The 26,433-nt window shown below is 38.1% G+C and overlaps 2 protein-coding genes across 2 annotated transcripts; both read left to right on the forward strand.

Annotated features, from left to right (window-relative positions):
- The first annotated feature begins 18 nt into the window (after positions 1-18).
- Positions 19-5,220, forward strand: LOC135471259 (polyglutamine-binding protein 1-like). The gene is made up of 7 exons (XM_064750418.1): positions 19-143; positions 1,242-1,587; positions 1,769-1,869; positions 2,222-2,289; positions 2,925-3,015; positions 3,368-3,431; positions 3,897-5,220. The coding sequence occupies exons 1-7, from the start codon at positions 68-70 to the stop codon at positions 4,039-4,041; spliced, it is 891 nt and encodes a 296-aa protein (XP_064606488.1). The 5' UTR covers positions 19-67; the 3' UTR covers positions 4,042-5,220.
- Positions 5,221-8,787: 3,567 nt separating this feature from the next.
- Positions 8,788-22,322, forward strand: LOC135470378 (sodium- and chloride-dependent glycine transporter 1-like). Its single transcript, XM_064749280.1, has 16 exons — positions 8,788-8,926; positions 11,970-12,110; positions 12,718-13,009; positions 13,334-13,477; positions 15,049-15,208; positions 15,701-15,833; positions 16,482-16,616; positions 16,906-17,009; positions 17,308-17,432; positions 17,983-18,095; positions 18,627-18,755; positions 19,275-19,374; positions 19,847-19,947; positions 20,132-20,308; positions 20,950-21,123; positions 21,345-22,322. The coding sequence occupies exons 1-16, from the start codon at positions 8,915-8,917 to the stop codon at positions 21,483-21,485; spliced, it is 2,181 nt and encodes a 726-aa protein (XP_064605350.1). The 5' UTR covers positions 8,788-8,914; the 3' UTR covers positions 21,486-22,322.
- The last annotated feature ends 4,111 nt before the right edge of the window (positions 22,323-26,433 follow it).

A 26,433-nucleotide genomic window follows, 5' to 3' on the forward strand; every position in this document is an offset into this window, starting at 1 on the left:
GCGTCAGAGTCCGATTTGTCATTCAGCAGAAGCGACAGAAACAGGTTTGTTGCTGTAAAAATCAAATATGCCACTTCCTGCAGCCCTGCAAGCTCGATTAGAAAAAAGGGGAATAGTAAAGCGACAGGAGTCTAAAAGACCAGGTAAGAAAGACGATGACTGACAAAAAAAAAACGATAAATTTGTATAAGACGCAATGTTATTCACATCTTGCAGCGAAACGAAAACTGATCACCGAATGCTACCAGGCACAGCAGACGAACAATACAGTTTTGTGCCTGTGAAACGAATTTATGAACTCTTTAAATATGCACGTGTAAATATTCATTTCACATTATTTTTTGTCATTACGCTAGGAAAGATTTAATGTGCGCGTGAAAATGCGGTAAATGTGGCTTACCATCCATTCAACATATTAGAAGCAGTGTTTCCCCGTGACTCTCCCAATAGTTTTGTTGTTCAGCACAGAGAGTTACATTCCGCAACTATATTAATTCAAGTTCAGCCTATTCATTGATTTCAAGTTTCCTAAATGGCCACTGTCTGTGTGGAATTATGCTTGAAACTTGGTTAACTTGGTTCCCGGGACTTGCAACTGTAAAAAGTAAGAATCTGTGGCCCAGGGACTTGGATGGTTGAGCAGCCATTTTTGTGTAATTCAAGGGAGTTGAGAAGTTGAACTTCCTGAGAATGATCGACAGCTCAGGATTTTAACATTCTGGAAGTCCAGGACACTAAGCATTGTAAAGAAGTAACCGGACAGGTCACATACATACACAGCTACACAGATTTCTTTTCTATTGGAAATAAATGAACATCAGTCCGAAACTCATTTTAATGGAATGTTACAAAATGTACCATTTCTGTAGGGCGGCCTGAAAGCTAGAGATCATGTGATTTCCTTAGTAACGGACAGTGTAAGTGAAAAGAATCATACCCCCAATGTTATAACATGGGAAAACAGCAATAGTGAATCATAGAAATCATGACATTTCTGTGCTTTGTACAACCAGGGCTTACCAAGTGGCAACATGCGTCTTTTTCCCTTTGCTTCAGCATGGGGTGGTAATTTTGTTTTCGGCTTCGCTAGGGGGATCACATTGTCTCCAACTTCTTGGCTGTCTTACAAAATAAGAACTCGCTTTCTGTCATGCTGAAGGAATAGGAGAGAGTAGCTCCAAGCCATAACGTATGGAATGGTGAGTCTAAGCCTTCACAATGCTGTTTGTTTAAATCCTCAGGTATTGGATATGGAAATTTCCAAAGCAATCCAATTGAGGAGGTGGAGGAAGTTTTTGCTGAGGATTATGACGATCTGTCCCACCCAAATCATCAGGAAGCCGAGGTTCCCCAGATCGTGGCCAGTGTGCCTACCACCACTGAACCAGAGGGGGAAGAACCAGAAGAGGAAGAAGTTCTGGCTTGTCCAAACAAATGGAACCCACATCATCAGTGTGTTGACTACTGCAGACAGAGGTGGGGAGTACGCACTTTCCAACCAGATTCAAACATGCTGCGGCGACGGGACAGGATGCTTAGGAAATACCCGCTGCCTGACAACTGGCAGGAGGTAGCTGACCCAGAAACGTATGTATTGCCAGCAGTAGAGGATGGAGTGGTGGATTTGTCATGCTTCTTACACAATAGGAACTTTAATTTCAAGTCTTCATTTGAAGTATAGAGTAGCTTTTATTTTGTGTTTTCCTTGCATTATTATTATTACTGATAAATATTTGATTTGACAACAGTTTCCATTTTTTTTTTTTAGGAACAGGTACTATTACTGGAATAGAATAACAGATGAAGTGTCCTGGCTATCTCCTATCCATCCCAAGGCTCAGATAACAGTGGCAGCAAAAGCACTGCAGGGTGGGTGAACAATGTGCACTTGAATTAGTAGAATAGATATAGCACACCCATAATTTAATGACTTTGCAATATGTGTACATATAATAATAACACTAAGGGTTTGGTATCTGTTGTGAAGTGTTTTCATGACGAGCTTTGGATTGTCATATTGGAGCACCTCTGCTGTACAGGTACATACCTAACATGCAAAAAAGTACCATATTGCACAATACTATGCATTGATTAGATAAGCCGATAAAATAACTTCATAGGTTGGAGTGAAAAGTTCTTAAGTTTTGAACTTGCTTTTGGTAAACAGTGTTGTATGAGGATTTGTATTGAAATGCTTTTTCTTATTATTTCTTTAATTTAGATCTTCTTAGAGCAAAAGTGAGTATCAAGATGCCAGAGGTGGAGAAAATGGATATGCAAGAAAAAGAAGTGAGTGATGTTTTATCAGTATTTTATTATTCTTCAAGTCATGTATAATAGCTGTTGTGATTAAATCTTCGAAGAAATCTATTGCCCTTGTAAGCAGAGCAGACTAGATTAAGCACTGATGTACTGTTTTCAAATGAAATTTCTGCTTTCTCTCCTACAGTTTTATGGTGCCTGACATCTTTCATATGTACAGGGCATTACTCGTGCCGCAGCTATTCAGCTGTTGATCAACGAGATATACCAGTTTATATCTAGAAATGTGGGTTAGCCAGAAATGTGAAAGACTCTAGAGTAAACAGCCCATTTTCAGGCTATTTTGGCAATGTTTAAAAATTTTGTGTACCTTTCCAATAGTAATGCTGCTGAAAAGAAATGAGTCCAAATAGCATTTATTTTCTGTTTCACCTGTCCACATGGATGCATAGACAGATTAGCTGGCTAGCGCATGATGTCAGAATTTACATCAACTTTGGGGTAAGGTTTGGTTGTTCTTCCTAGCAAGGCTGAATCACCTTCAACAATTGCAGTTGCCTCATGGATGAATCGGTGTTGATACTAGTGAGTACTTTCATAGTATACCAATAACTAATATACTTCCGGAAAGACAATTATCAATTATCTTGACTTTCTATCAGGCTAACAAGGATACTGATGAAGAAATGGACTTTGAACGCATGGAAGAAGATTTACGAGAGGAAAAAGACAGACGGAAAAAAGACAGGAGAGGTGAGCAAAAATATTCATTTAAATAAATTGATAAAAAATTCACAGACAGTTCATACTGTCTGTGATGTTCTGTTTTGCTGTGAGAACAATCATGAAGTGAACAAATACACAAAAAATTGAATACTTGTGCTTTCAATTTCCTCTTTTGAAGAATACAATAAGCATTATATAATTCTGTTATCATAAGTTGCCACAATCTTGTGCAGAATTGTTGGTCTCATTAGCATGGATTGTACCAAAAGTAGTCAGTATTGTGTTCATTATTTGAAATTGCGAAGGTTGTGATCGAGAAAACAGCATCAAATATTGTTCATATTCTGATACTCATTTAATTGTTTAAAAATTTTATAAGGTCGCAGAAGAAAAGAAGAAGAACTTGACCCAATGGATCCTGCAGCTTACTCAGATGTACCCAGGTAGGTTGTGTAGAAGCCTTGACATTTCTGTATGCGCTCTTATCCATGCATTGGCACAGTGATATAAACTGTATCCTATCTCTATTCAGACTGTTGGCTACAATGCCAGTGGTGAGAGGCTTCTAAGCCTAAACATTGTAACAGCTCAGTCGTGCAGGCCACACTATACATGTGAATGTATTAAAAAGAAGTTAACAAATATTCATCCGAAGAAAGTTGATTTTGAGGATGAGGCATGGTTTTGTCTCAATAATTTTTCTCAACAGAAGCACATGTGGAGTTCGGCTCAGTTTTAAAGAAGTGTATCAATAAATCCGCCAATATTGTTATTGTGTTTGGTGTTATGTTTTTGGTGTTATGTTTTTGGTAAATGTTTCTGGTAAATTTGCATCTTGTCTCTGCTGGCATATTGTAGGGTCAAATGGTATGATTGTGATAAACGTTTCTGTCGTCCTTCTCTTGCAGAGGCAACTGGTCAACAGGATTAGAGCGTAGAGGGGAGGCCAAAACGGGAGCTGATGTCACTGCCTCAGGACCACTCTTTCAGCAAAGACCATACCCTAGTCCAGGAGACATTCTCAGGGCAAACAGAAAATCTAACCCAGAATAGTCTGCCATAAAGCTGGTGTATCTGAGCTTTGTGCTGTAAGGGATCATTTTGAACCCAGCCAAGACATTACAGTTTTGAAGGAGGATGTGAGGATGACAGGTGTGGTGTCAAATTCTGAAATGGGCTGTAATCGGAAACAAAACTATTTCCATTTATTGTCTTTCTGGCTGACCTCATGTTGTAGAGAATGCAGTTGTGATACCACATCATGCATGAATATAAGAGACATTGTGAATTCCCATGACAGAGTTTGCCTTTTAGGGGAACACTGAAGTTTGCTTGAAAAAAGTACAAGATCAGCAAAGCTTTATCATTTTTCATTGTTGTCTTATATGATTAGCTTACTATATAAATCTCATGAATGTAAATTAATTCGAAGTGTATTTGGTGAAATAAATACAATAAAAGTGAACAGTTTGTGTTATGTTAAAACCTGCAGAGTAACACTATTAATTAAAACTGTTCTTATAATTTGGTGTAAATTGACGGCTAAATTCAATTGAGTTAGCTGTTTCAGTCAATTAGAGCTGGTATCATTTACCCTTAATTCTCTTATAAATAACCCTGGAAAGGTAATCTGGCTAATTCATTGTTATTAAATCGTGAAAAGGTATTAATACTACTGTTTCAGTCACTAAGAGTATGGGTTGTTTGCTGAAATTTTCCTTCTATGTGACCCAGGAAAGGTAATTTCACTGTTAAGCATTTATTGGTCATTCAACTCAAAGGAGGCTTGAAAATGTACTGGGGTTGCATTTCGGTCGCATAATTCATAAAATGTCTGGGTGTAAAATGTTGTCTGTTTTAGCGCCGAATCGGAATGTAGCAAAACGTGAATAATACTTAGTCTCAACGATTAAGTACGTCGGCTATAGGCTAATATGATAGATTTGTACTAAATACATATGTGAGCTGATCTAAGAACATTTTAAGGGGAAATTTTTTTTTTTCGGGAATCTTTTCGTTTGTGAATCTGACATTCTGTGTTTCAAGATATTGTACAAGAAACGCGAGTCTAATATTGTCGAGTAGATTGCATTATTTTTCATGTGTTGTATCCAATGAGTATTTTCTTGAACCAATTCAGTGCTGTCATCTTCACCAGTCTAGTTATACAGATATGAATAAAACGATACTCTAGGTATAATACCCACGAATACATCGTAATGGCTGTTAGTTGGAAACAAATTAAATAAAACTGCCATTTAAATCGTTTATATTTTCATTCCCACTGTTTTGTCTTCGTCTGTCCGCACTCACAAACACATGGCAACCTTGAACGGTGCTAGCACAATACAAGTGAAACTGTTTCACACAGAAATCCCCGTTTTAGTAGCAGGCTCATATTGAGAGCCAGTTTTTCTGTTTTGGAGCTCCAGACTTGCGCTTTCAGTAAACCTACTGTTTACCAGGTTGGTATGTATGGGACAATTCATGAGTTTCGCACAAGCAAAGCTGCTGAACTCGACAGATTTGTGTGAGCATGTGCAGATGCCCCCCCCCCCCCCGTCCCCTCTCCCCAACAATGACAAAGGTATGGTAAAGCCGAGAATTCCCCCCCCACCCCAGTGAAAGAAACTGTTCACCTCAAGCAGCGAAAATGACTATGTATAGCTGTGAGTGACAGGTACTTACACACGGTAAGGCTACTGCTTTTTTCGTTTTCTGTTTACTCTTCCGGCTCTAGTGACTCTGAAAGATCTTTTTTTTACATTAGGCACTGTAGAATTGTGAAAACCACTGCACCACAAATGTAGCTTTCTCAAAAATTCTTGAGCACGGAGTTATGAACCAATCAATTAAATAAATACATAATAAATGTAACTGTCAGCCTTATACTTCCGCTACGCATAACGTGATCATGTTGACGATAGCTCTCAACGAGGATTCACGTATGATTTCGCTATAGTTGACAAATATGCCGTAATACCATATTTTAATACAGTATAATTTCTTAATGCAAGACCTCTTTATCTTTACTTACAAAAAACTAACAACAGAGTGCCACAAAGGTTCGAATTCTTCCCTGAGGTGCACTCTGTTTTCAACAGCGACTTCGTTTGTTTATTGTACTATGGAGGATCGCTGAGAGAATAAGGCAGAAATACGTATTTTAAACGTGCCAAAATATGACAAAACTGATCGGAACTTTGACCACAAGTAGAAATACACACACGAAAGTTTCAGTAAAGATATTTTTCTGATTAACGTTGATCTTCATAACCCTTTTTTTTTCCATAAATTAAAAACAGAGTGTCTCGTTTGAACGAAAAATTGGCGTTTTAAATCGAGAGTGCGTTTTTGTCGGGTTATTGCTAAGCAACCATCTCTTTTATGGCCATGTAAAATTTATGGGTGCTTCGACCAAGATTTATACTTCTGGTTTGAAAATTACGGAATTTTGCAGGGATTATGAAATTTGAACTATCTTATCGTACCTCTCCGGGACAAATTCTTCGCCATACCGTACTAGATCCTTTTACTCGACTGACAATGAATTATATGTATTATTCCACTCATGTTACATTATACTTGGGGAATTGTTTGTGTTTTGCAGGGGTTGTCTTGGCTTGGATATATATACATCTTTTAAAAAGTTTTGACAGAAGCCATGATCTGACAGTTCTTTTCAAGGTTTATTTTAAATCTTTTTTTTAAAATCAATTTATACTTCTCCGTACAAGCACGGTCCCCCGTCCATAAGCTGTGTTTCTATCCTTTGACATCAGCCTTTCAAGCGATTTATTCTCCTTAATCCAAATCATTTATTACATGTCATTTCCCTTTAACGAACCTCCAGTTCCAAATGGCCTATAACGAGAGCGGGAGATTATGCTTTAGGGTACTGTTAGTCGAGTTAGACCTTCCAGTCCCATGATTAATTTTCACAGAGATATTTCCATTTCAACTCGATTATTTCAGTATTGAACAGCATAGCAGAAATATATACTGCATGCTGCCTGATAACAGAATTTATAAAAATTTGCCGCATTTAGTGACTGAACAATTCCTGCCATCTTCTCATATCGCTTAAGAGACATTTGCGTCTGTAAAATTTCACAGGTTCCTTGAAAGCAGTTCATGTACATGTCTAATTTGTTATGTCAGTGAAACTATACTCTGTTAGAGATGCCTAGGACAGCTTCAGTGGAAACTCGTGACTACTTCTCTTTGTATGATTCCACTCTATTTACGCTTTTTATATAAGGGTACTTTCTTAGTTCTTTGGTAATTTGTGCTGTACGTCTTTTTTTACAATTGGCCGTGCGATTATTGACCTAAAATGTCCATCAAGCTTGATGGCTGGTGTACGAATGTCTTTTTCGACGATGGGCAGAGGCAAAGGGGCAGCTTCATACGAGGGACAGTGGCATAGGGAGACTCTCTTGATCTGGAACTATATTTGTACAAATACAGAAACCGTTTCCTCTCTCGCAGACTTTACGACAAAAGGGATAGTTTCAAATTTGGCATGGTAAATTATCCTTACTTGGACACCATTACACCGAATGGTCCTGTAAATGTCTCGCCTTGTAGCATTTGTTAGCTCATGTGTGTTATGTGACGATTTCAATCAACGTTACACGTTATTATTGCAAAAACTAGTGTGTCAAGGTTATTCCATCACACGCCTTCGACCTAGTAAAATGCATTTAAAGCATTGGAATCTGCTGGGGCGTTTTCTGACCATATTGGGACTAATGATGTCTTTGAATTTAAGTTGTACAATGCGTATATCTTCTGTTGTAAGTAAATATGGACAGAGCGTTTAGGGTCTGCTACACGAATGTGTCTAATTCCGTTTAACCTCGGGCTTGAGGTACTATATTCATCGTTTTGAATTAGCTTGCCAAGTTGAATATATGAACTTAAACGGCGCCTTTCCAACATCATTGAAAACTGTTAGCGGATTGTTTGAATGATTCCGTCCTAATTTCGTACTTTGTATACTTTCTTAGTTCTTTGTTGGTTTGTTTCGTACGTCGTTTGGGGAACTGGCATGGAACGTCCATATTGATTTATTTATTTATTGATTTGATTGGTGTTTTACGCCGTACTCAAGAATATTTCACTTAATACGACGGCAGCCAGCATTATGGTGGGAGGAAACCGGGCAGAGCCCGGGGGATACCCACGACCATCCGCAGGTTGATGACAGACCTTCCAACCTACGGCCGGAGAGGAAGCCAGCATGAGCTGGACTTGAACTCACAGCGACCGCATTGGTGAGAGACTCCAGGGTCATTACTCTGCGCTAGCGCGCTAACCGACTGAGCCACGGAGGCCTCCCATATTGATTGACGACTGATATATACGAATGTCTACGCATAGATACGATGGATGATACGATATTGCAAAGATGCGAGTTTATATGATAGAGGCTGAGAGGAGACTTTATATGACGGACAAATAGTGACTTCATGCGATGGATATAGGATAAGGGGCGGCTTTATACGCTGGTCAGAGGAAAAGGGGATGGGTGGAGTGGGGGTGGGTTGTGGAGGATGGTTGGCCGACTTCATTCGATTATAGGACAAAGATACAAAAGATCTAGTTAAGAATTCCTGTTCACAGTTACGGGCCTTTCTCACCTGGACGGGGAATCACTGATGTGGAACCGCGTCAGACAGGTGAGTACCAGCTTTACACAATATATTGTCCACGAACTGGTTTACGGTGGAAAAGCTTGCCCTACTGGAAGAGGTATACAGTTAAATTTCCGCGAAATCTTCCTACTGACGTGTGATCACCTGTGCGAGTCCAAATCTAGCACAGCCCGTACTGTCCAGTTTGTGGTTTCGAGCATACCGGCCATCTTCTCATACGCGTGTAGCCAATACACAGTACACTCGAGGGTAAAAGATGATTCTCTATGGATAGCAAGGTATTTATATAGCATAAGGTGTATCGACTTATGGGTTCGCGATCATGACACAGGCCATGACAGCTGATGGCCGTTCTTGGCACGCGCGTGTTATGGTGAAACTACACATATATGTACGCCTGTATAACCCATAACGAACACAATAGTTTCAAACTTATACATGTATATTACATGACCACTGTTGCCAGGTCTTAATGTACCAGAATACCTGGTACTAACTGTACAGGTACTAACCTGCAGTAAGTGTATGGTAAGGCTCATTTGTATGTATACTTCTTGCGGGAAGTTCTGGTATTCGAACGAAGACACTTTTCTCATCGGTGTTAGAGGAGTGTTTTTCATGTACAGGTAACGTCAACACACCGACATAACCAATGACAAGTTTTTTTTATAAATACCTGGGTGAGTTCACGCTTGATAACCCACGTTTTTTATTTAGCTATTTTTTTAATCACACAAATTCACCGTGTACATGTACGCTTGACGAACAGTGTACATATTGCATATATACATTGCACGAGGAAATGCATATCCCAAACAAGTCAACCAATGTACACGTATGTGTCAAAATTTGTAAGAAATGCCTGGAGGACAATGGTACAATCGTGTAAGAAGTTATACATGTGTTTCCTGGATTCTCGGAGACAGTTCTCTTCATCAAAGTATCTAGGCTGCAGGTGTTCGTGCTTACATGATTACTTTTACATACAAATATATACTATTGTCGAATGTTCAAACAATCATGTCACTAATATCAATTTAATAAAACACATATATAAAAATAATGGGTAAGAAACCTAGATGGTGTATAGACTACATACAAACTATAGCTAAATTAAGCCTGCTTATTGGTCTCATTGCATGGTTAATTTGTATTATTCATGCATTTCGATAAAACAATGCGATCTGGCTCAAAAGTATTGAAGTAAATAGTTTCTTATAAAGTACATGTTATTGTCATGGGGAGTTTGCGAATACAATAACAATACATTCATTAATATTAATGCTTTGTAGGCCTAAAACGAAGTTGTTTTAAGGGAAAAGCATTTTGCAGAAACCCAGTCTTTTGCCCATGCACACCCATAACAAAACTGACAAAGGTTTCGTGGGCAATCTCGTGTAAAGGTTGTGCTGAAAGAAACATCTGGGCAATTTTAACTCAAGACACTGATACCTACGTATGTAAATGCAGCTATGTAGGGCGTATACAAGTCGTGCCTTTTCTCTAGCAATTACACGGGTAAGTATGGATATATTGAATTACAAAAAGAAATATTCTAAGGGAGCATATCCTTCACATACTTAAGAGTAATGCTCTCTGCCGCTTCAAGCATACTTGCACTCAGCGCTCGTAATGTAATGCCTACACTACTGGTTGTCATGGTAGTTATGTGCTCTTAACGTTAAGAGGGCTTCGTGTAAATGGGCCCAGGTACACAGAAACATATATTTTAGTGACATGCTTATGAAAGTAAGTAACCCCAGCTATTCCGGAGGTCTTGTTACTTGTTGCCCCGATGGTGCATAGGTCTGTCTGCGGGCGGTACAGGCGTTACCTATAGGCTCAGTGTATCTAGGCCTTCTTACTGATCAGTCATGCTATACAGACATTTCCTGAAAATAAATTCTCAATAAACTCGTCGTACGCAGAGAAGACATGTCTAGGAAGAGCATTAGCTGCAAATCAGGGAACACATTACTGTGTCCAAAATACATTTACAATTGCACTATGGCAAAATCATATAAAAAGTTACTGTTTGATATGCCTAGAGGTTGAGAGTAACTTATCTATAGCATAAATAGTGTATAGACTAAGACTATGGATTAGATGCTGCGTTCATTCTGCTTCCTCCATTAATATAACATTATATAAAATGGAAATTATTCAGGTTCCGTTCAGCATTCCATGCTCTAACGACCATAAGGTAGGCCATGCAATGTAGTACTGAATACGGAAATATTAATATTCTGTTCAAATACCTCCTGTTATATTTTTTCCTCCAATTCTCACTAGAGACAATTATACCCAATAACTGTTTAAATAATGAATTTGGGTATTTAACAGAACATTATGTTACATTCAAATTTGTACTTGTAAGTTAAGCTAGAGATATTCCTAAAATCTACCTCATATTTACTTATAGCGTCAGATGAGAGATTATTATTCAGTTGACTGAAACGAATATAGAAACATCAAATATATGTGTATACACAGATTCTGCAGAAAATACAGACATGAACAACCATTGGTGGACATACAGAGATCTGTACACATAGGGATATGTATGTTTGTATGATCCACGAAGACTGGAAGAAATCTTGTTGACATCCAGAGGCCTATATACGGAAGCGATTATTATACAGCATATGCCCGTGTACAAAAGCCACACAGAAAAGATCAAAAGGTTTTCAAATAACATAGGCATACACACATGAGTTATGTGCTTGCCTCGGGCATTTTTATCCTACTATAGAACACTGAAGCAACAGACCAGCATAAATCTATATGCGCATTTACCTATCATGTACCACATACTGTAATGCAGATAACGTGTGTACAGCACTTAGATATATACATTGTGGGGATGCCAGCTGCATCAATTTTGCACGTTATGATTTGTCTGTTCTTTGCTCCGGTTTGACACATCATAGGCCCGGCCCCTCCTGGCATAATATATGCTCTGAAGTATATCTATGTAGTTGTCGTTATATATCTATTACCGAAGTATTCAAAATTTCTGAGGAAATCGTCTATACGGGTTTCAGAACATTTCCTTCGCATTTTCTCTCCGCATATTTCGTATATATGGGAGAAGACATTGTTATGGATTTGATCAAGTGATCCTGGTTAGCTATATAAGGAATGTATTATGTGTATTTAATGTAGGTCATAAAATCTTTACCTAAGAACGTTCGATCGCTTACCTGACCATATATGCGGTGATTCCTATTTGAGATCTGTTATATTCCTTCCGCTCATAAACCAGACGTTCGTCATATTCGTACCTGAAAAACCTTAATTAATGTCACCTTTTTGTTGCAGCGTATAGAGCGAGGGCCGTCTGGTCTCCTCGGGGGTCATCAGTATGACGACCTGGAGGCCATTAGCCCAAAGGTGGACGACGGACCACAGTTAGACCTTCAGGGCAAGGAAACACCGGACTTCACGACTGAAGGATCACAGGTAAATCAGACGGTCCTTCAAGTTTGATTGTATTCCCATGTAATGCTATTTAGTCCTGCATCGAAAAACAGGATTAAAGTCGAATGTGCAAGGGAAGGTTGCGACAAATGAAGGATACCTACCAAAACCCGATGGAAACAAATAGCCAATGAAGTAGCCGAACAGCTCTACGACTTTTTCAACCTAAATGACATACATGTATATACGGACAAAGATAATATAATTAAAGACTTACAGCACAGAGTTTTTGCCACCACACGTAACCAGTGAAATATAGTCTTGTCAATTCACCTCCTTGAGAGTTTAAGTCTAACGTTTCACGCAAATGCTTAAATAGTAGCAAATTACAAGCCTCCTAGCACCATGGCCATATGATAAATTCTTATCATAAAATAATGTCCATACAGCCCCCTGTTTTGTTGTTTATCCCTGTATTAAATGTAAACTCTTAAGTAATGCTCCGAAGGGAAAATACGAATTGAATGACTCAAGGTTAGTGTACGAAATCTTGTATGTATTGGCATCTGCATATATCCTGCAGTTCTCTATAGGCTTCCGTGTGGCAATAATGTATAAAAGAATGAAAAAATATACATATTGGTTACAGACAACAGATAATGACAGGAAGCCTATCTATGGCGTGGACGAAAACGAAGAACGTGGAAACTGGACCGGACGCTGTGACTTCGTGCTGGCTATGCTGGGGTTTTCAGTGGGCCTGGGCAATGTCTGGCGGTTTCCTTATCTGTGTTATCAGAACGGAGGCGGGGCTTTCCTGATACCCTATACCATTTGCCTTCTTTTCGTCGGCATTCCCATGTTCTTCTTAGAGATCAGCCTAGCTCAATTCTGCAGTAACGGACCAATGACATGCTGGCAGTTTGCACCACTGTTTAAAGGTACCGTGTATTATTTTATTGCCTGTGCCTTTCTTTTCTTGAAAGTTTATGTCCCATAAACAAACACGACTGAATTAATTTCGGTAGAGGTTAGACCAGCAGTGTTTAACTTAGCACCATTTAGAAAATGCACATTGTCTGCATGGACGATACGTAAATTTATAAAGCGAACGCGAGTATTGCTAGATCAGACTTGTGATGTTACATAAATCTCTTAATGTAAACATCGACAGATTGTTCATTTTAATTGATCAAACTGATGAATTATTACGAGTAGTTTTTATAAGTGTATTTATTCAATTGTTCATATCACATATGTTTCAGGCGTGGGTATAGCCATGATGATCATATCCGGATTTGTCACTATATATTACAACATGATCATTGCTTGGGCCCAGTTTTATCTATTCGCCTCATTTACGAGTCAGTTACCATGGATATCATGTGAAAATGCCTGGAACTCCAAACGTGAGTATATGATATTGGTCAGGCATGATGTAGCATGCTGTGATTGGCCAATGCGTGAAGATTGTGCTTCCTTTGATTCTGGGCGCCTGACAATGTGACTACATATATAGGCTATATAAATATGGCGCAAGCACTTCGCGCGAATAGTACCTTTATAGGTGTTTAAAACCCTTTGAAGTTTCCAGATGCTCTTATTATGATTTACGTCCATCATTATTTTAATTCGGCCAACTTAAAAACAGGTGAAAATCCATTTCGATATAAAAACTCACAGGTTTCTCAAAGTCGCAAATTCCGCGGCAGGAAGAAGAAAAAGGGACAAATGTGGTCTTGCATGATATCATGTGATTAATTTCATGCAACAGTGTAAGTTATGAATCTATGAATTTCGGAACCACAGCAGCAATAGAAACTTGTATTTTCATCCTCACCAACCATTTTCAACTGTCATTTTCCCCCCACAAGGTTTTCAATAAGTCTTTGGGGCTTAGACAATAAATGTATAAAGACTGCGTCATCAGGTCTTTATAAATGATGACCACGCGTGCTCTCATATGGTATAGGCATGTTTACTTTGTATACATTGCTCACAAACCTAAAAACTGCCGCATAAAACTGTAATGTGCAAATAATACATAGCCGGCTTTTATTCAGAAGATCTTTCTTGTTTTTGTAGTCCTTAAAATTGTTTCCACTTCACTTAAAATTTGCATGTAGATTGCCGTGTGGTCGAGTATAGTCTGTTCTTTGACTGAATAAACAGATATCGAAAATCCGATTGCATGTAGAGTTTACGGTAAAGTAGGAGAACAGCGTGTTAATTAATAATTTTGCAGGAGAACATCGTCACATAGTAAGATCGGGATGATACTAGACAATCTTGATTTCCCTTTCAGTATACCTGCCTATCCTTTACAGAATATGTAATCATTAAATCCGGAGCACAAGTCTGCAGGAATTGGAGCCGTTTATAGATATGCTGGCAAACATCTAATTATTTATGGGTTTTGCTCTTATGTCTCAATTTACTATTCTCACGCCCAGAGAGAAGCAATATATATACGTGCATGCCTGTGAGATCGAGATGAATGAAGATAAAAACACGTAAAGCATTCTGACGTTTACATATGTAATATGTAGATTCCATTTAAGTAATTAGTTTTCGTTTTCCATATTGCCACCATACTGTATCTGACTAAAGCTTTAAGTCATGAGATCTGTATATAAGGATCAACCACAACCATGACCGCCAACATACAGGCATATAACTGGTTATTTTTAGAGTATGGCGATAAACACCACCCAAACAGATAGCTAAATAAATTCAGCATAATTGAAATAGCATGGATTATACCTCCAAATCAAATCTCGTAGTTTCTTTTTTTATTGTACTGATCCCTGAACAAATCTTTAAAACCAGGACCAAAATCCCCTACTTGCATACTAGTATCGCGAATGGCCTGTGTATTTTATTTGTTTTTCAGAACTGTACCTATCTAGAATGAATTAGACAGGAGTTATAAAAATATAAATGTCGTCGTAATTGACAGTTATATTTACTTCTTTTTCAGTCTGTTTGCACAAACTGCCGATAGTTGATTGCACTAAATTCACAAGTTTTAAGAACGGAACATGCTATAATCAGACGCAAAGAATTGGTCTATGGAACGACACAGTGTTTACCAACATCACGGGATTGAAACGTATTTTGCCTACAGAGGAATACTGGAAGTACGTTTTATGTTAACCATGTCTTTTGTAGACAGCTAAATCGAATAATAACGTTTATGTGGACACACAAAGTGGCTTGTGAATAATCAGTTCTTCTGTTTGATCAAGTTAAGCATCGTGCTAAAAGTTTAATAAAACATTTTTGTCTGGATAGAGTTCTGGATTTACTCTGAACGAAGCCTTGAATCCGTTTTATGACATTTATCAAGTCAAAAGAGACCTTTTAAAAAATGTAAGTTCTAACTTCAAATTTTGAAAAGTTTACCTATTCTTCTTCGAAGTTGGACTTCTAACTTCTGGCTAAAGGTCTCTGATGCTCTTTTTGCAGTCATTGGTTTTGTGCTTGCAAGATGGACGATTCATTCACCTATATAAACATTAGGATAATGTCAAATACAAAACATTTTTTTCTCTTAACGCGAATTTAGAGAACATCGTGACAAACTGTAAAATGAAGCAATGTATCAACAGTCTGTAACGGCATTTTTTCAGTAATTATGTACTTCACAAAAGTACAGGGATTCACGACATTGGAAACCCGCAGTGGGCTCTGGTGCTCAACCTTCTTCTGGCCTGGGTTATTTGCTTTTTCTGTTTAATGAAGGGCATAAAAACTACGGGAAAGGTATGTTTCTAACACAATTGATGGCTATTGCGCCCTGTTATTCGAACGTTGGCTTGAGCTCAAAGTACTTACGAAAATGGCGTTTATAATGTATGCTGTTCTTCATGGCGTGTTTGAACGCTTGAACTTCGTAAATGGATAGTGTGAGGCTAATCCACTGTATTTGTAATCTCAACTCCACTGTTTTTAGCGAGTTCGAGTTTTAACCACCTTATAATAAGCAACGCATAGATTAAGAAATGTTTTTAACTATCCCCTCTACAAATGAATAAAATAACGACTAACGTGTGCAAAATTAAACTGATGTCCAACAACTTAGGCCATGGCTACGGTTGTGCCGCATGTTTCCTCCAAGTCAAAATGACCGTATACTAATTACAAATATCCTGCCAACAGATTCTTGCATTACCGAGCAAGAACTTCCCTGTTTGTTTTCTCCCCTGTATATAGTTTTAAGAATTTGTGCACACGTTTGTTATTCTAAATTATTATGGACGGTATACATTACACAGTTGGTAATGCACGCGATTTTGGACACGTAATTTATATTTATATCCAAAGCTGAACAAAATGACGTGTTCATAAAGTTTAATACAAATAATAAAGTTTTGTCACATTTTAACAGCAAAAGTCTCTCCTTTGTTTTAGGTGGTGTATTTCACAGCTCTGTTTCCTTATGTTGTGCTTCTGATCCTCCTAATTCGAGGCTTGACACTCGATAACGCCATTGATGGAATCAGGTTTTATATCATCCCAAAGTTTGAAAAGCTGTTGGACGCTAATGTAAGATCATGAATTTATTCGTGAGCTTCCACTATTGTCTAATTTCTTACTTTATATACTTTCTTAGTTCTTGGATGCTTTGTTTTGAACGTTATTTTAGAAGATGGTATGGGGATTATTGTCTCGAGAGTTTTATTATAATTTTATCTTATATCTATCGAAGAAGAATTATGTGCTATGTTACTTTTGTCACTGTCATGGTTGTTACTCTATTTCTTTTTTTTTATTTTATGATACGAGTTTGAAAAGCCCCGTCTTATGAACCTATCCTGGTACTCTCCTTACGCAGGTGTGGCGCTTTGCCGCTAACCAGATATTCTACTCCATGGGTATGGGTTGGGGTGGACTACATGCTCTTGCCAGCTACAATAGGTTTCATAACAACACACTGAAGTAGGTATATTAATGTTATGTGTTTTTGTCGTTTTTATGCCTTTGTCTTTTTTATGGCGATTTTACGTACAATTAAGCATCAAAGCATTTTATATGGATGTATCGCCTATCCGCAAACGGTCAGCGCTTTTGCCACAAAGGCATATGATCGTGCTAAAAAAACAAAAACCAAGATTTGTTTTTAGTTTTTTTTTTTTTAAATCATTTAGATAAATACATGCATTGACTTGGGCGACTGTTAATAAGATGTCAAAAACATTTTTCTGTTTGATTGTTAATAGGATATGTTTATTTACAGGGATGCTTTGATAGTCTCTATTGGTGGTTGCCTTACAAGTTTTTTTGCCGGATTTGTGATATTTGCTTACCTTGGACACATGGCAGGAAAACTTGGGAAGGATGTAGAAGAGGTGGCTACAGATGGTTAGCAAACTGCAATCAATCTTGTGATATTTTAAAAACAGAATACAACCATTTTCTGAATATAACGTTTTTAATTCATTGACAGATATACAAAAAATGCGTTTCTAAAGGTAACATATGCCTATCTCTAGGCCGAGTCTTATTGGCCTTATAGACACGCCTGTCATGGTGATTGTGAACGCGATACCGTGAACGTATCATGGTGATACGATACCGTGGCTGACGAGCACGAACGGAGCTATTACTTCTTCGCTTATTAACAAGCTTATTTGAATGAAGTTTGATTTCAGATGTTTTACGTAGACATATTTACATAATGTGATGTCTAGTTCAAATCCAGCTACATCAGATATAAGATTACCTATTTTTGATCAAATTCTAAGGGTGCACGCTGTGATTCCGCTGTCCTAATATAAACACTATGGTATTCTGCTGTATTCTGTGCCGTTAGTCTGGTAGCTGTTTATGTCAGAACCTTTTTCTCTTTCGGTAGTAGGCTGGGTAATTACTTATATGTATATTCCTTGTAATTAGTACCTTGTATTCACAGGTCCCGGGTTGGCCTTTGTGGTTTACCCAGAAGCTGTTAGCCAACTCCCAGCGCCCACAGTCTGGGCCATACTCTTCTTCTTCATGCTCATCACACTTGGGCTGGACAGTCAGGTAAGTTGTTAATGGTCTCCTTAAGAGTGCCAGGATAGCCTGTATCCTTGTAACATTGCACGAGTAATGTAACTCCGAAAAAGGCTTATATTGACTAGTTATTACCTATGAGCATCTCCTTAGGATGACAAATAAAGTGCCAAAGTCATGTGTCAATATGAGTGTCGCGTTTTTGGGTTTACCTTAATTAATCAGTGGAAGAAAAGGTTTCTTGATACAATGGTTCTTACAGACGGCTGAAGCCAAATATATTCTAAGCCGAATGGGCTGAACAAAATTTATCTGGGACACAAGACTTTGTGACTATACTAGATTATGTCAAAGAATTAAAACACTGGTTAAAATCTTTGTAAGCAAGGGTAAAAAGGGGATTTCCTGTTAAATGTTACCGTTTTTGAGAGATGAGATATTTCATGGATAATCGTGAAATTGTCTTACGTGAAACATCTCATGCATTTTTACATCCACACAAGGATATCAATGCAGTGGAATACATATATCTGATTCTCGGTTACCCGTATCTGTATTTAGTTCACCACTGTGGAAACGGTTTTGACGGGGATGATAGACCAATTTCCTCACCTCCGATCCAGAAAGACACACATGGTGCTCGCAATCTGCATAGTGGAATTCTTTCTTGGCCTTCCGGTTACAACAAGGGTAATTTGGTTTACCGGTATTTCTTTATGCAACATGTCTACATTGAAACATTTTATCGTTCTGTGTTCCTTTAGGTAAATGAGGTCTAACCTAAAAGCCAAGGAATAATTTATGAAATCAGCAATGTCATGCAAGTTCTATACTATGAGTAAGATAGTCAACAAGTAGAAAGTTCGATCGATGCCCCTTCGTCTTGAGTATAGAATTCTATACAACAGTGCCGTGGTACAACTTAGTTTTTAAATCAAATTAAGCTATGATTTGGTGTTGTTCTGCAAACACCAATGGCAAATTGAAAACATACAGATTCGCAAGTTCCTTTGTCGTAAGACCCCGATGAGAGTTATCTATATCATTCCAAAGACAAAACTATTCAAGTCATGTTTAAAGTTTAAAGAAGTTTATTTGAGAAACGTTTCAAGTTTCTTCAAGTTTGCATCAGTGTACTTACTGTTTTCTTTAACGTATTTTAACATATTTTAGTATATGCGTGTATATACATTAAACATTATTCTTCAGGGTGGTGTTTATATACTCCAGCTGATGGACCAGTTCATAGGGGCCTGGTCCCTTCCGATTGTATGCCTAGTAGAGGCGCTCGTCATATGCTACATCTATGGTGAGTTGTACATTGCTTATTGTTGGTATAGCTGTAAATATGATAGTACAGGTAAGTGCATGGCGAGTTATGTTTAAGATGTCGTCTGGACACGAGACCAAAACGGCTTAAATATGTATAGGAATGAATCTATCACAGATAACATCAACATTCGAAATCGATTATTGGATTGGCCTGAATCATACATCCTCAATTTGTTTAGATTTATTTATTTATTTGATTTTTGTGTAACGACATAGCTGATCAGTTTTATGTGTAAAGAAGACACGTTAAGCTGAGCAAATGACGACCGCTTATTGTCATCAAGACCCTCGTGAATACTGATGCCTCATTTCTTGCCACATTATAGGTGCAAGCCAGACTAATGCAAACCTTAGGATCTTCCAGGTTTTGAACTGGAGTAGCCAATATGCCCCTAATTTCATAGTTATACCTATATCTAACATCTAATACTGGTCTGCATGTTTTTCAGGTGGGCGCCGGTTCCTCGATGACATTTCGGTTATGACTGGGAAAAGACCGTCGCTATACTGGCTTATCTGCTGGGCTATATTTAGTCCAGTCATTATTGTGGTAAGCATGTAATATAATACAGACAAAAGCCAAAAAAGATAATAGCAATTTCATTTATATGTGAAAATCATTTACTTGCAGGGTTTCATTACACTTATTACAACTATAAACATCTGCACGTTCAGAAATTTTATAAGAATAAAACTATTTTCCACTTACGAATGGTCATTAATCTATGTTTCAGGGAATACTCATATTCGCCTGGGCGGATTATTCCAAACCGAAATACGGCGACGACTACTTCTATCCAATCGGAGCGGAAGTGTTTGCCTGGATTCTCTCCCTCTTGCCTATTGTACCTATTCCTGTATACATACTGTACAAGGTGAATAAGGCCAGCTATATGGATACCTTGAAACAGGTGAGATCGTTTTTAAGTATACGCTGGTAATTAGGGGGCCTATATACTACTCTGATATGCATTGGCTCAACTTCATCCTAAATGCGAAGCAGGGAGGAAAATGTGAAATGTAAGGATTTTAAAATTTATGAAAATCATTTGAAATAGAGGTCAAAAAAAGTGTTTCCCAGGAAAGTATGTCTCGTCAAAAATTTGTGATGACAGAACGTCTTTGAGAAGCGATGCAAATCCATGAATGTATACAACGTCGCAACCAACAGACTCCATGAAAATCATCTTTTCAAACATAATTTATCGTTTTTTAAAATTGAACAAATCTGTGTGTATATTTGTTGCTGGGAAAGGTTTGTTCTTACTGAAACGAAGAAGCCTTTAGGGCTAAGCACTCTGTATATAATGTAATTTAGAGACCACAGTCTATTGATGAATGAATTTACCATTTCTAAGCAGCAGCTATGCAGCAGAAGGTCAATTAACCTGATGCTCAATCAGTGAACGACCTTATTCATCTATATAAATCCAGGTGACATAAGTAATGATGAATCCGCCTGGATGCACTCTATTCTTAACTGACACGTAGTAAATACAGAACGGCAGACTAATGGGCATTAATATTAACATCATTTGGATTTACCTTGCAGAAACTCTCCTATTTGACAACACCAACTCGCTACTGGGGCCCAGCCTTGGTGAAGCATCGGCGGTTAGTTCATCACGTGCCCGGATTCGTGGTGGACCCCAATTTCGAAGACGCTAACAACGGTCTTACAAATCTAGGCTTCGTCAATGTATCTGAATCATCGAGGATTCTTGAGGTAGATTATTTGCATTTTAGCGGTACTTTCTATTCTTGGTCAGTATTCGAGATATTTAATATTGGCAGCACTGTATATGTGTTGGCTCTGAATATCTCTACCTTTGCGTGCACTCCGGAGTGTAAGCAAAGGTAGAGGTATTCAGAGCTGTATATATGTAAGGTATATTACGGTAGAGTAATGCTGTATTCCTGTTCTACATGTTAACTTTTTCTCAACAGACGAACTCAAGCCTTGGAAGTTTATCATACGGGAAGTTATCAAGAATGGATACCTTGTCTCTTGGAAATCCGTCTGATAGGTCACAACATTCCTTAGTCAGCGGACGTGCCTCGATATTTACAATTGAATCCAATGTATGAAGCAGAGCGGACAATTTTACACCTTGTGGACAATGAAAGTGGTCAAATATCACCCACTGAATTGTAATAACAAAACTTGCATGTTGCTGATTGTACTCTCAAAAGGCAATTCATTGAACAGAAAGTCTGTTGCGATGCTAGAATGTATTCTGTTACCATTGCATATTATTTTGCTAAATATAGCACACATATCAATATATTAAGTCAGCATAAATATAATATTAGAGTAAGAGAATATTACATTGAATTTGACTGTGCATTATGTTATAATAACAGAATACCTTTTAACATCACTCAGACAGCAAACTTTCTGTTAAAATTAACGGATTATTTTTTGAGTGTAACCATGACTGTCTGTCGACATTTCTCCCTTAAAACTTACCATCGCATATGGATATGATTGAAAGTCTTGCAAACCAGATGATCACCATAAGAGAATGATTGAAAGTCTTTTTTGATCGAAATAATTATTTTTCTGACTGACTGCCACAATCTTTGATTAATACTTATTTCCTCCAATGTGTATTTAAGCTTACAAAAATTTCTTTCAATCAATAAGTTCAGATGTATATGTATTGAGCATTTATCCCTGATCGAGATCAAATGTTTATAAGGAATCCGTCCAGTCTCAGTGTCAGTTCTGAAATATAACCGTACCTGAATTCCGTTAACATGAACACTGTTCATAAGCGTCTTTCAATCATGGATTTCTTTAAACAATTGATGCGGACCAAATCACTGACAGAAGCTCAATGTGTATTACTCTACTTAGCCTATTTACCTCACACGATGCATCTAAATGTATATTTAATATGAAATATGTTTTCTGAGTCACATTAATTTCATGTTCACACCTTAAGAAATGAATGATGGACTGTATTATGTATACACAATTTTTATATATTAGAATAATAACGTTTTTATTTCTGCTATTCGATGTCTTTTTATATTTTTTGCTGTCCAGTATTTCAAATTTGTATTAGTTAAACGTCAGATTTCTTGATAAGGACTAGCTCATTTATGTGTATTTATTTATTTGATTGGCGTTTTACGCCGTACTCAAGAATATTTCACTTATACGACGGCGGCAAGCATTATGGTGGGAGGAAACCGGGCAGAGCCCGGGGGAAACCCTCAACCATTTGCAGGTTGCTGCCAGACCTTCCGGCCGAGAGGAAGCCAGCATGAGCTGGACGGCATTTATGTGTAAGATACAGGATTATCTCCAGCTGGAATGGTTCCATTCAGTGGAAAACAAACTCGCACATAAGGAATTCCCCAAGAAAATCATAGCTAAATATTTACTAATGCATGTGGAATTTTGCTGGAAAAGTCATAGCTGAAAGTACACTCATGCAAGTCATGGCTGAATGTATAACAATGAAGGTAGAACTTCGCTGAACAGTCGTTGCTGAAAGTGTACTCATGCTAGTGGAATTCCGCTGGAAAATCATAGCTGAATGTATAACCATGCATGTGGAATTCCGCTGGAAAATCATAGCTGAATGTATAACCATGCATGTAGAATTCCGCTGGAAAATCATAGCTGAATGTATAACCATGCATGTAGAATTCCGCTGGATAATCATAGCTTAATGTGTAACCATGTATGTGGTATTCCGCTGGAAAATCATAACTGAATGTATAACTATGTATATGAAATTCCCCTATCAAATCCGCTGGTAAATCATAGCTGAATGTATAACCATGCATGTGGAAATCCGCTGGTAAATCATAGCTGAATGTCGAACATGCATGTGGAATTTCGCTGGAAAATCATAGCTGAATGTATAACGACGCATGTGGAATTCCCCTATAAAATCATAGCTGAATGTATAACCATGCACATGGAATTCCACTGAAAAATCATAGCTGAATATATAACCATGCATGTGGAATTCCGCTGGTAAATCATAGCTGAATGTGGATCCATGCATGTGGAATTGCACTGGAAAGTCATAGCTGAATGTATACCCATGCATGTGGAATTCCGCTGGAAAATCATAGCTGAATGTGGAACCATGCATGTGGAATTCCGCTGAAAAGTCATAGCTGAATGTGTAACCATGCATGTGAAATTCCGCTGGAAAGTCATAGCTGAATGTATACCCATGAATATAAACCATTTCGCTTGGAATTCCAAAGGAAATTAATAAACTAAACCCGCTGGAATTCCGCTGACATGTCCATTACGCCCAAGGGCTGCATCTTGGGGTTCACAGTGTCCTGTGTTACCATGAGGCAATCTGTATTTATTTCATTAATCGGCATTTGTATAGCTTGAAGTAAGTTCACAAACACGATTTTTATTACATACACGGTTGGTGTACTTAAAACAATAGAATTTATTCATAAAGCACTTCAATGTTCATACAAAATTCTTCTAGATATTGTATAATAAATAAAAATGAAAGAAACGACATAATTTATGTATAAGTTCTTCGTAAACATTCTCTTTACTGTCTAATCACATAAGGCACCATTCTGATACTATAAGCGCTTCCTATTGCTTTGGTATATCATGGAGAAGAAAGGGTTGAATTTGGCGATACTGAGATATATGACAAAATTCAAAGAACATAACAAAAATACATAATCTTAATATCTTTCATATATCATAATTTATGTATAATCACTTTTACTCTGATGAACTGCCTTAGGCACTTCTCCATACTGGATGAATATCGAACAAAGTCGTCTGAAAAAGATTTTGCCACCTGGCGCATTAAACAAATGAAAGGATACCAACAGGCAAAAACAGAACTGTTCTTTAACTTAAGTCACAGAAATGACAGACAGATGCACAACAAACATGGTATTATCTCTCCTGGCGGAGTGCAAAACAAACAATAATTTGATAACAATAATGTGAACTTGTCTAACAAAAGGACAATTTACTTCGCAGTATTCCCACTTACATGTCCTCATTGGAGAGTTCTAACTATTCTCAAAGGGAGGTATAAAAGGTCATATTTACAAAATAATTTTGAATCATTTGTTTGTTGAATCTTAAAAGGTATAGCCGCACCTTTCGATTATATATAAACATCTGTTTTTTCTAAAAGTGGGACATTAGTAGTTATGAACTAATGTCGTCAGTATAAATAAAAACAGAAAGGAAACATCCAGAGAAAAACGCAATTTTTTACGGTACCCCAACATGGGGCAAGTTTTCCAGGTAACAAGTCCAGAATGAGGTAATGGGTATTACAAAATGCTATAATCCACTGCATTGTTAGAAAAAGTGATGTCCTCTTTAGCGATCGTAAAAGATCATAGCACAATGATAACTGGACGGACACAATGAGTATTAACGATATATGTTTAATTATTTACGACTGTTTACCAATTGACTTTCAGTGGCCGGCTTTGTGACTCACATGAAGCCAATGCTTTAGGTCACTGAACCACACATTTCTATGCTCATTTCTGGTAAGCTGGATTAGATTTCAAAATTCATTTTCTACTTATGCGACCTTTTATCAGAATGCCTTTGAGCTAACTCACGTTTTGAGGTAGCAAATGTTAACTGTCGTAAATTTATGACAGAATGTCAACAATAACACCAAGCCTGCACACAAAAACCCCCAACTCAACAATTTTCGACGCCGGCGGTCAGGTCTATGGGTGGAGTAAACCGGAGCGGTCCGAACACATCCTATGAAATCTCAACACTGATGGAGACCTTCTAGCACGATACCTTAATTGTGATCAATAGTTTTACGCTCCATGTACTTGTCTTTCACTTTGAATCTCCTACATAAAACTCAGGTGTATGTTTCTCTCATACATATATAGGGAACATTAACCTACAAATAATGATAATACTAAATGTATAAAGAAATAAATAAATGACAAAAAGAAGAAAAAGTCTTGACACAAGTTGATATAAAGTGTCCTTGCTTCTTATGTTTCCAGGAAAAGTGAAATTTAAGAGCAGCATTTATCCCTGGAAACATGAACCACATTTGTTACATTTATTCCACTCCAATAATACATCGAATTTTCAGTTTTAGCAAATATTAACGATATACTTCAAATAGGATAACGGGTTCCGATCGGTGTTCAAGTCATCACGATTTTGGTCCTACCATTGTAACGATGCAGTGGCTTAGCGCGTGGCAGACAAACTCGGTGCTGGGGAGATCGCCAACAGTGCATCTTGGACATACAGAATTGTACTGATCTAGTTCACCATTACTCGCGTGTGCAAACACATGAAGAATGAAGTTATTATCTTCTTGGATAGTCCTCGTGTAGTCACAGAAAATGCATTTTAAGTGAAGACCCTTGACAAAGTTACCGGCCTGTATTCGCTATGGTACCCAATCTCGTCTAGTTGTGAATGTCTCGCGATGAATTGTTTCAGGGCTATTCTAGCAGTCTCAAGGTCTTCACACCTTTTCTTGAACGGCTCCAACGGTGGTATAGTGATATCTTCTCCTTGGAGGAGGCGTCGAAGCCGTGTGAGACCCCTGGCATCGCCATGTCCACTTTCAGCGCCATCTGGGCTAGAGGCGAGCCCTGTTGTACCACCAACTGAACAACTGCTACCGAACCCCTTTACGTGACTAACGACCGTGCCAGAGGTCAGTGCGCCGGGTGTGAACTTTTGGGTCCTGGTTAGTAAGGTGGCCAATGTCATCCCGGATGCATTTGTATCCTTGCTAGGCGATGACACAGACGAGCTACTGACTGTATTCCGACAAGTCAGAGCACTCGCATCTCTGCCTTTCTCTAACAAGCTAAGCAGCGTTTGAGATGCAGATCCAAAAGGCCGCCTTGTCGGTTGTACCGCGGGACTTGGAGGCGGTTCTTTTTTAACGATTTTTTGTAGATAAGAATCTGAAGAACGGTCCGTAATTAGTCGATTTTCGCTGACATAATCTTCTCTTAAACACGTACCATCATCTCCTTTCGAAGGTTCCGCCTTACAAACGAAGTTTGG

This window comes from Liolophura sinensis, chromosome 7 (genome assembly GCF_032854445.1).
Source record: "Liolophura sinensis isolate JHLJ2023 chromosome 7, CUHK_Ljap_v2, whole genome shotgun sequence".
In the NCBI taxonomy this organism is placed as follows: Eukaryota; Metazoa; Mollusca; class Polyplacophora; order Chitonida; family Chitonidae; genus Liolophura; species Liolophura sinensis.

Coding starts and splice junctions, on each gene's coding strand:
- LOC135471259 (XM_064750418.1), top strand. CDS start 68: ATGCCACTTCCTGCAGCCCTGCAAGCTCGATTAGAAAAAAGGGGAATA. Junction 3,016..3,367: donor ACGGAAAAAAGACAGGAGAG/GTGAGCAAAAAT, acceptor AAATTTTATAAG/GTCGCAGAAGAAAAGAAGAA. Junction 3,432..3,896: donor GCTTACTCAGATGTACCCAG/GTAGGTTGTGTA, acceptor CTTCTCTTGCAG/AGGCAACTGGTCAACAGGAT.
- LOC135470378 (XM_064749280.1), top strand. Junction 18,756..19,274: donor GCCTTCCGGTTACAACAAGG/GTAATTTGGTTT, acceptor ATTATTCTTCAG/GGTGGTGTTTATATACTCCA. Junction 20,309..20,949: donor ATATGGATACCTTGAAACAG/GTGAGATCGTTT, acceptor TTTACCTTGCAG/AAACTCTCCTATTTGACAAC.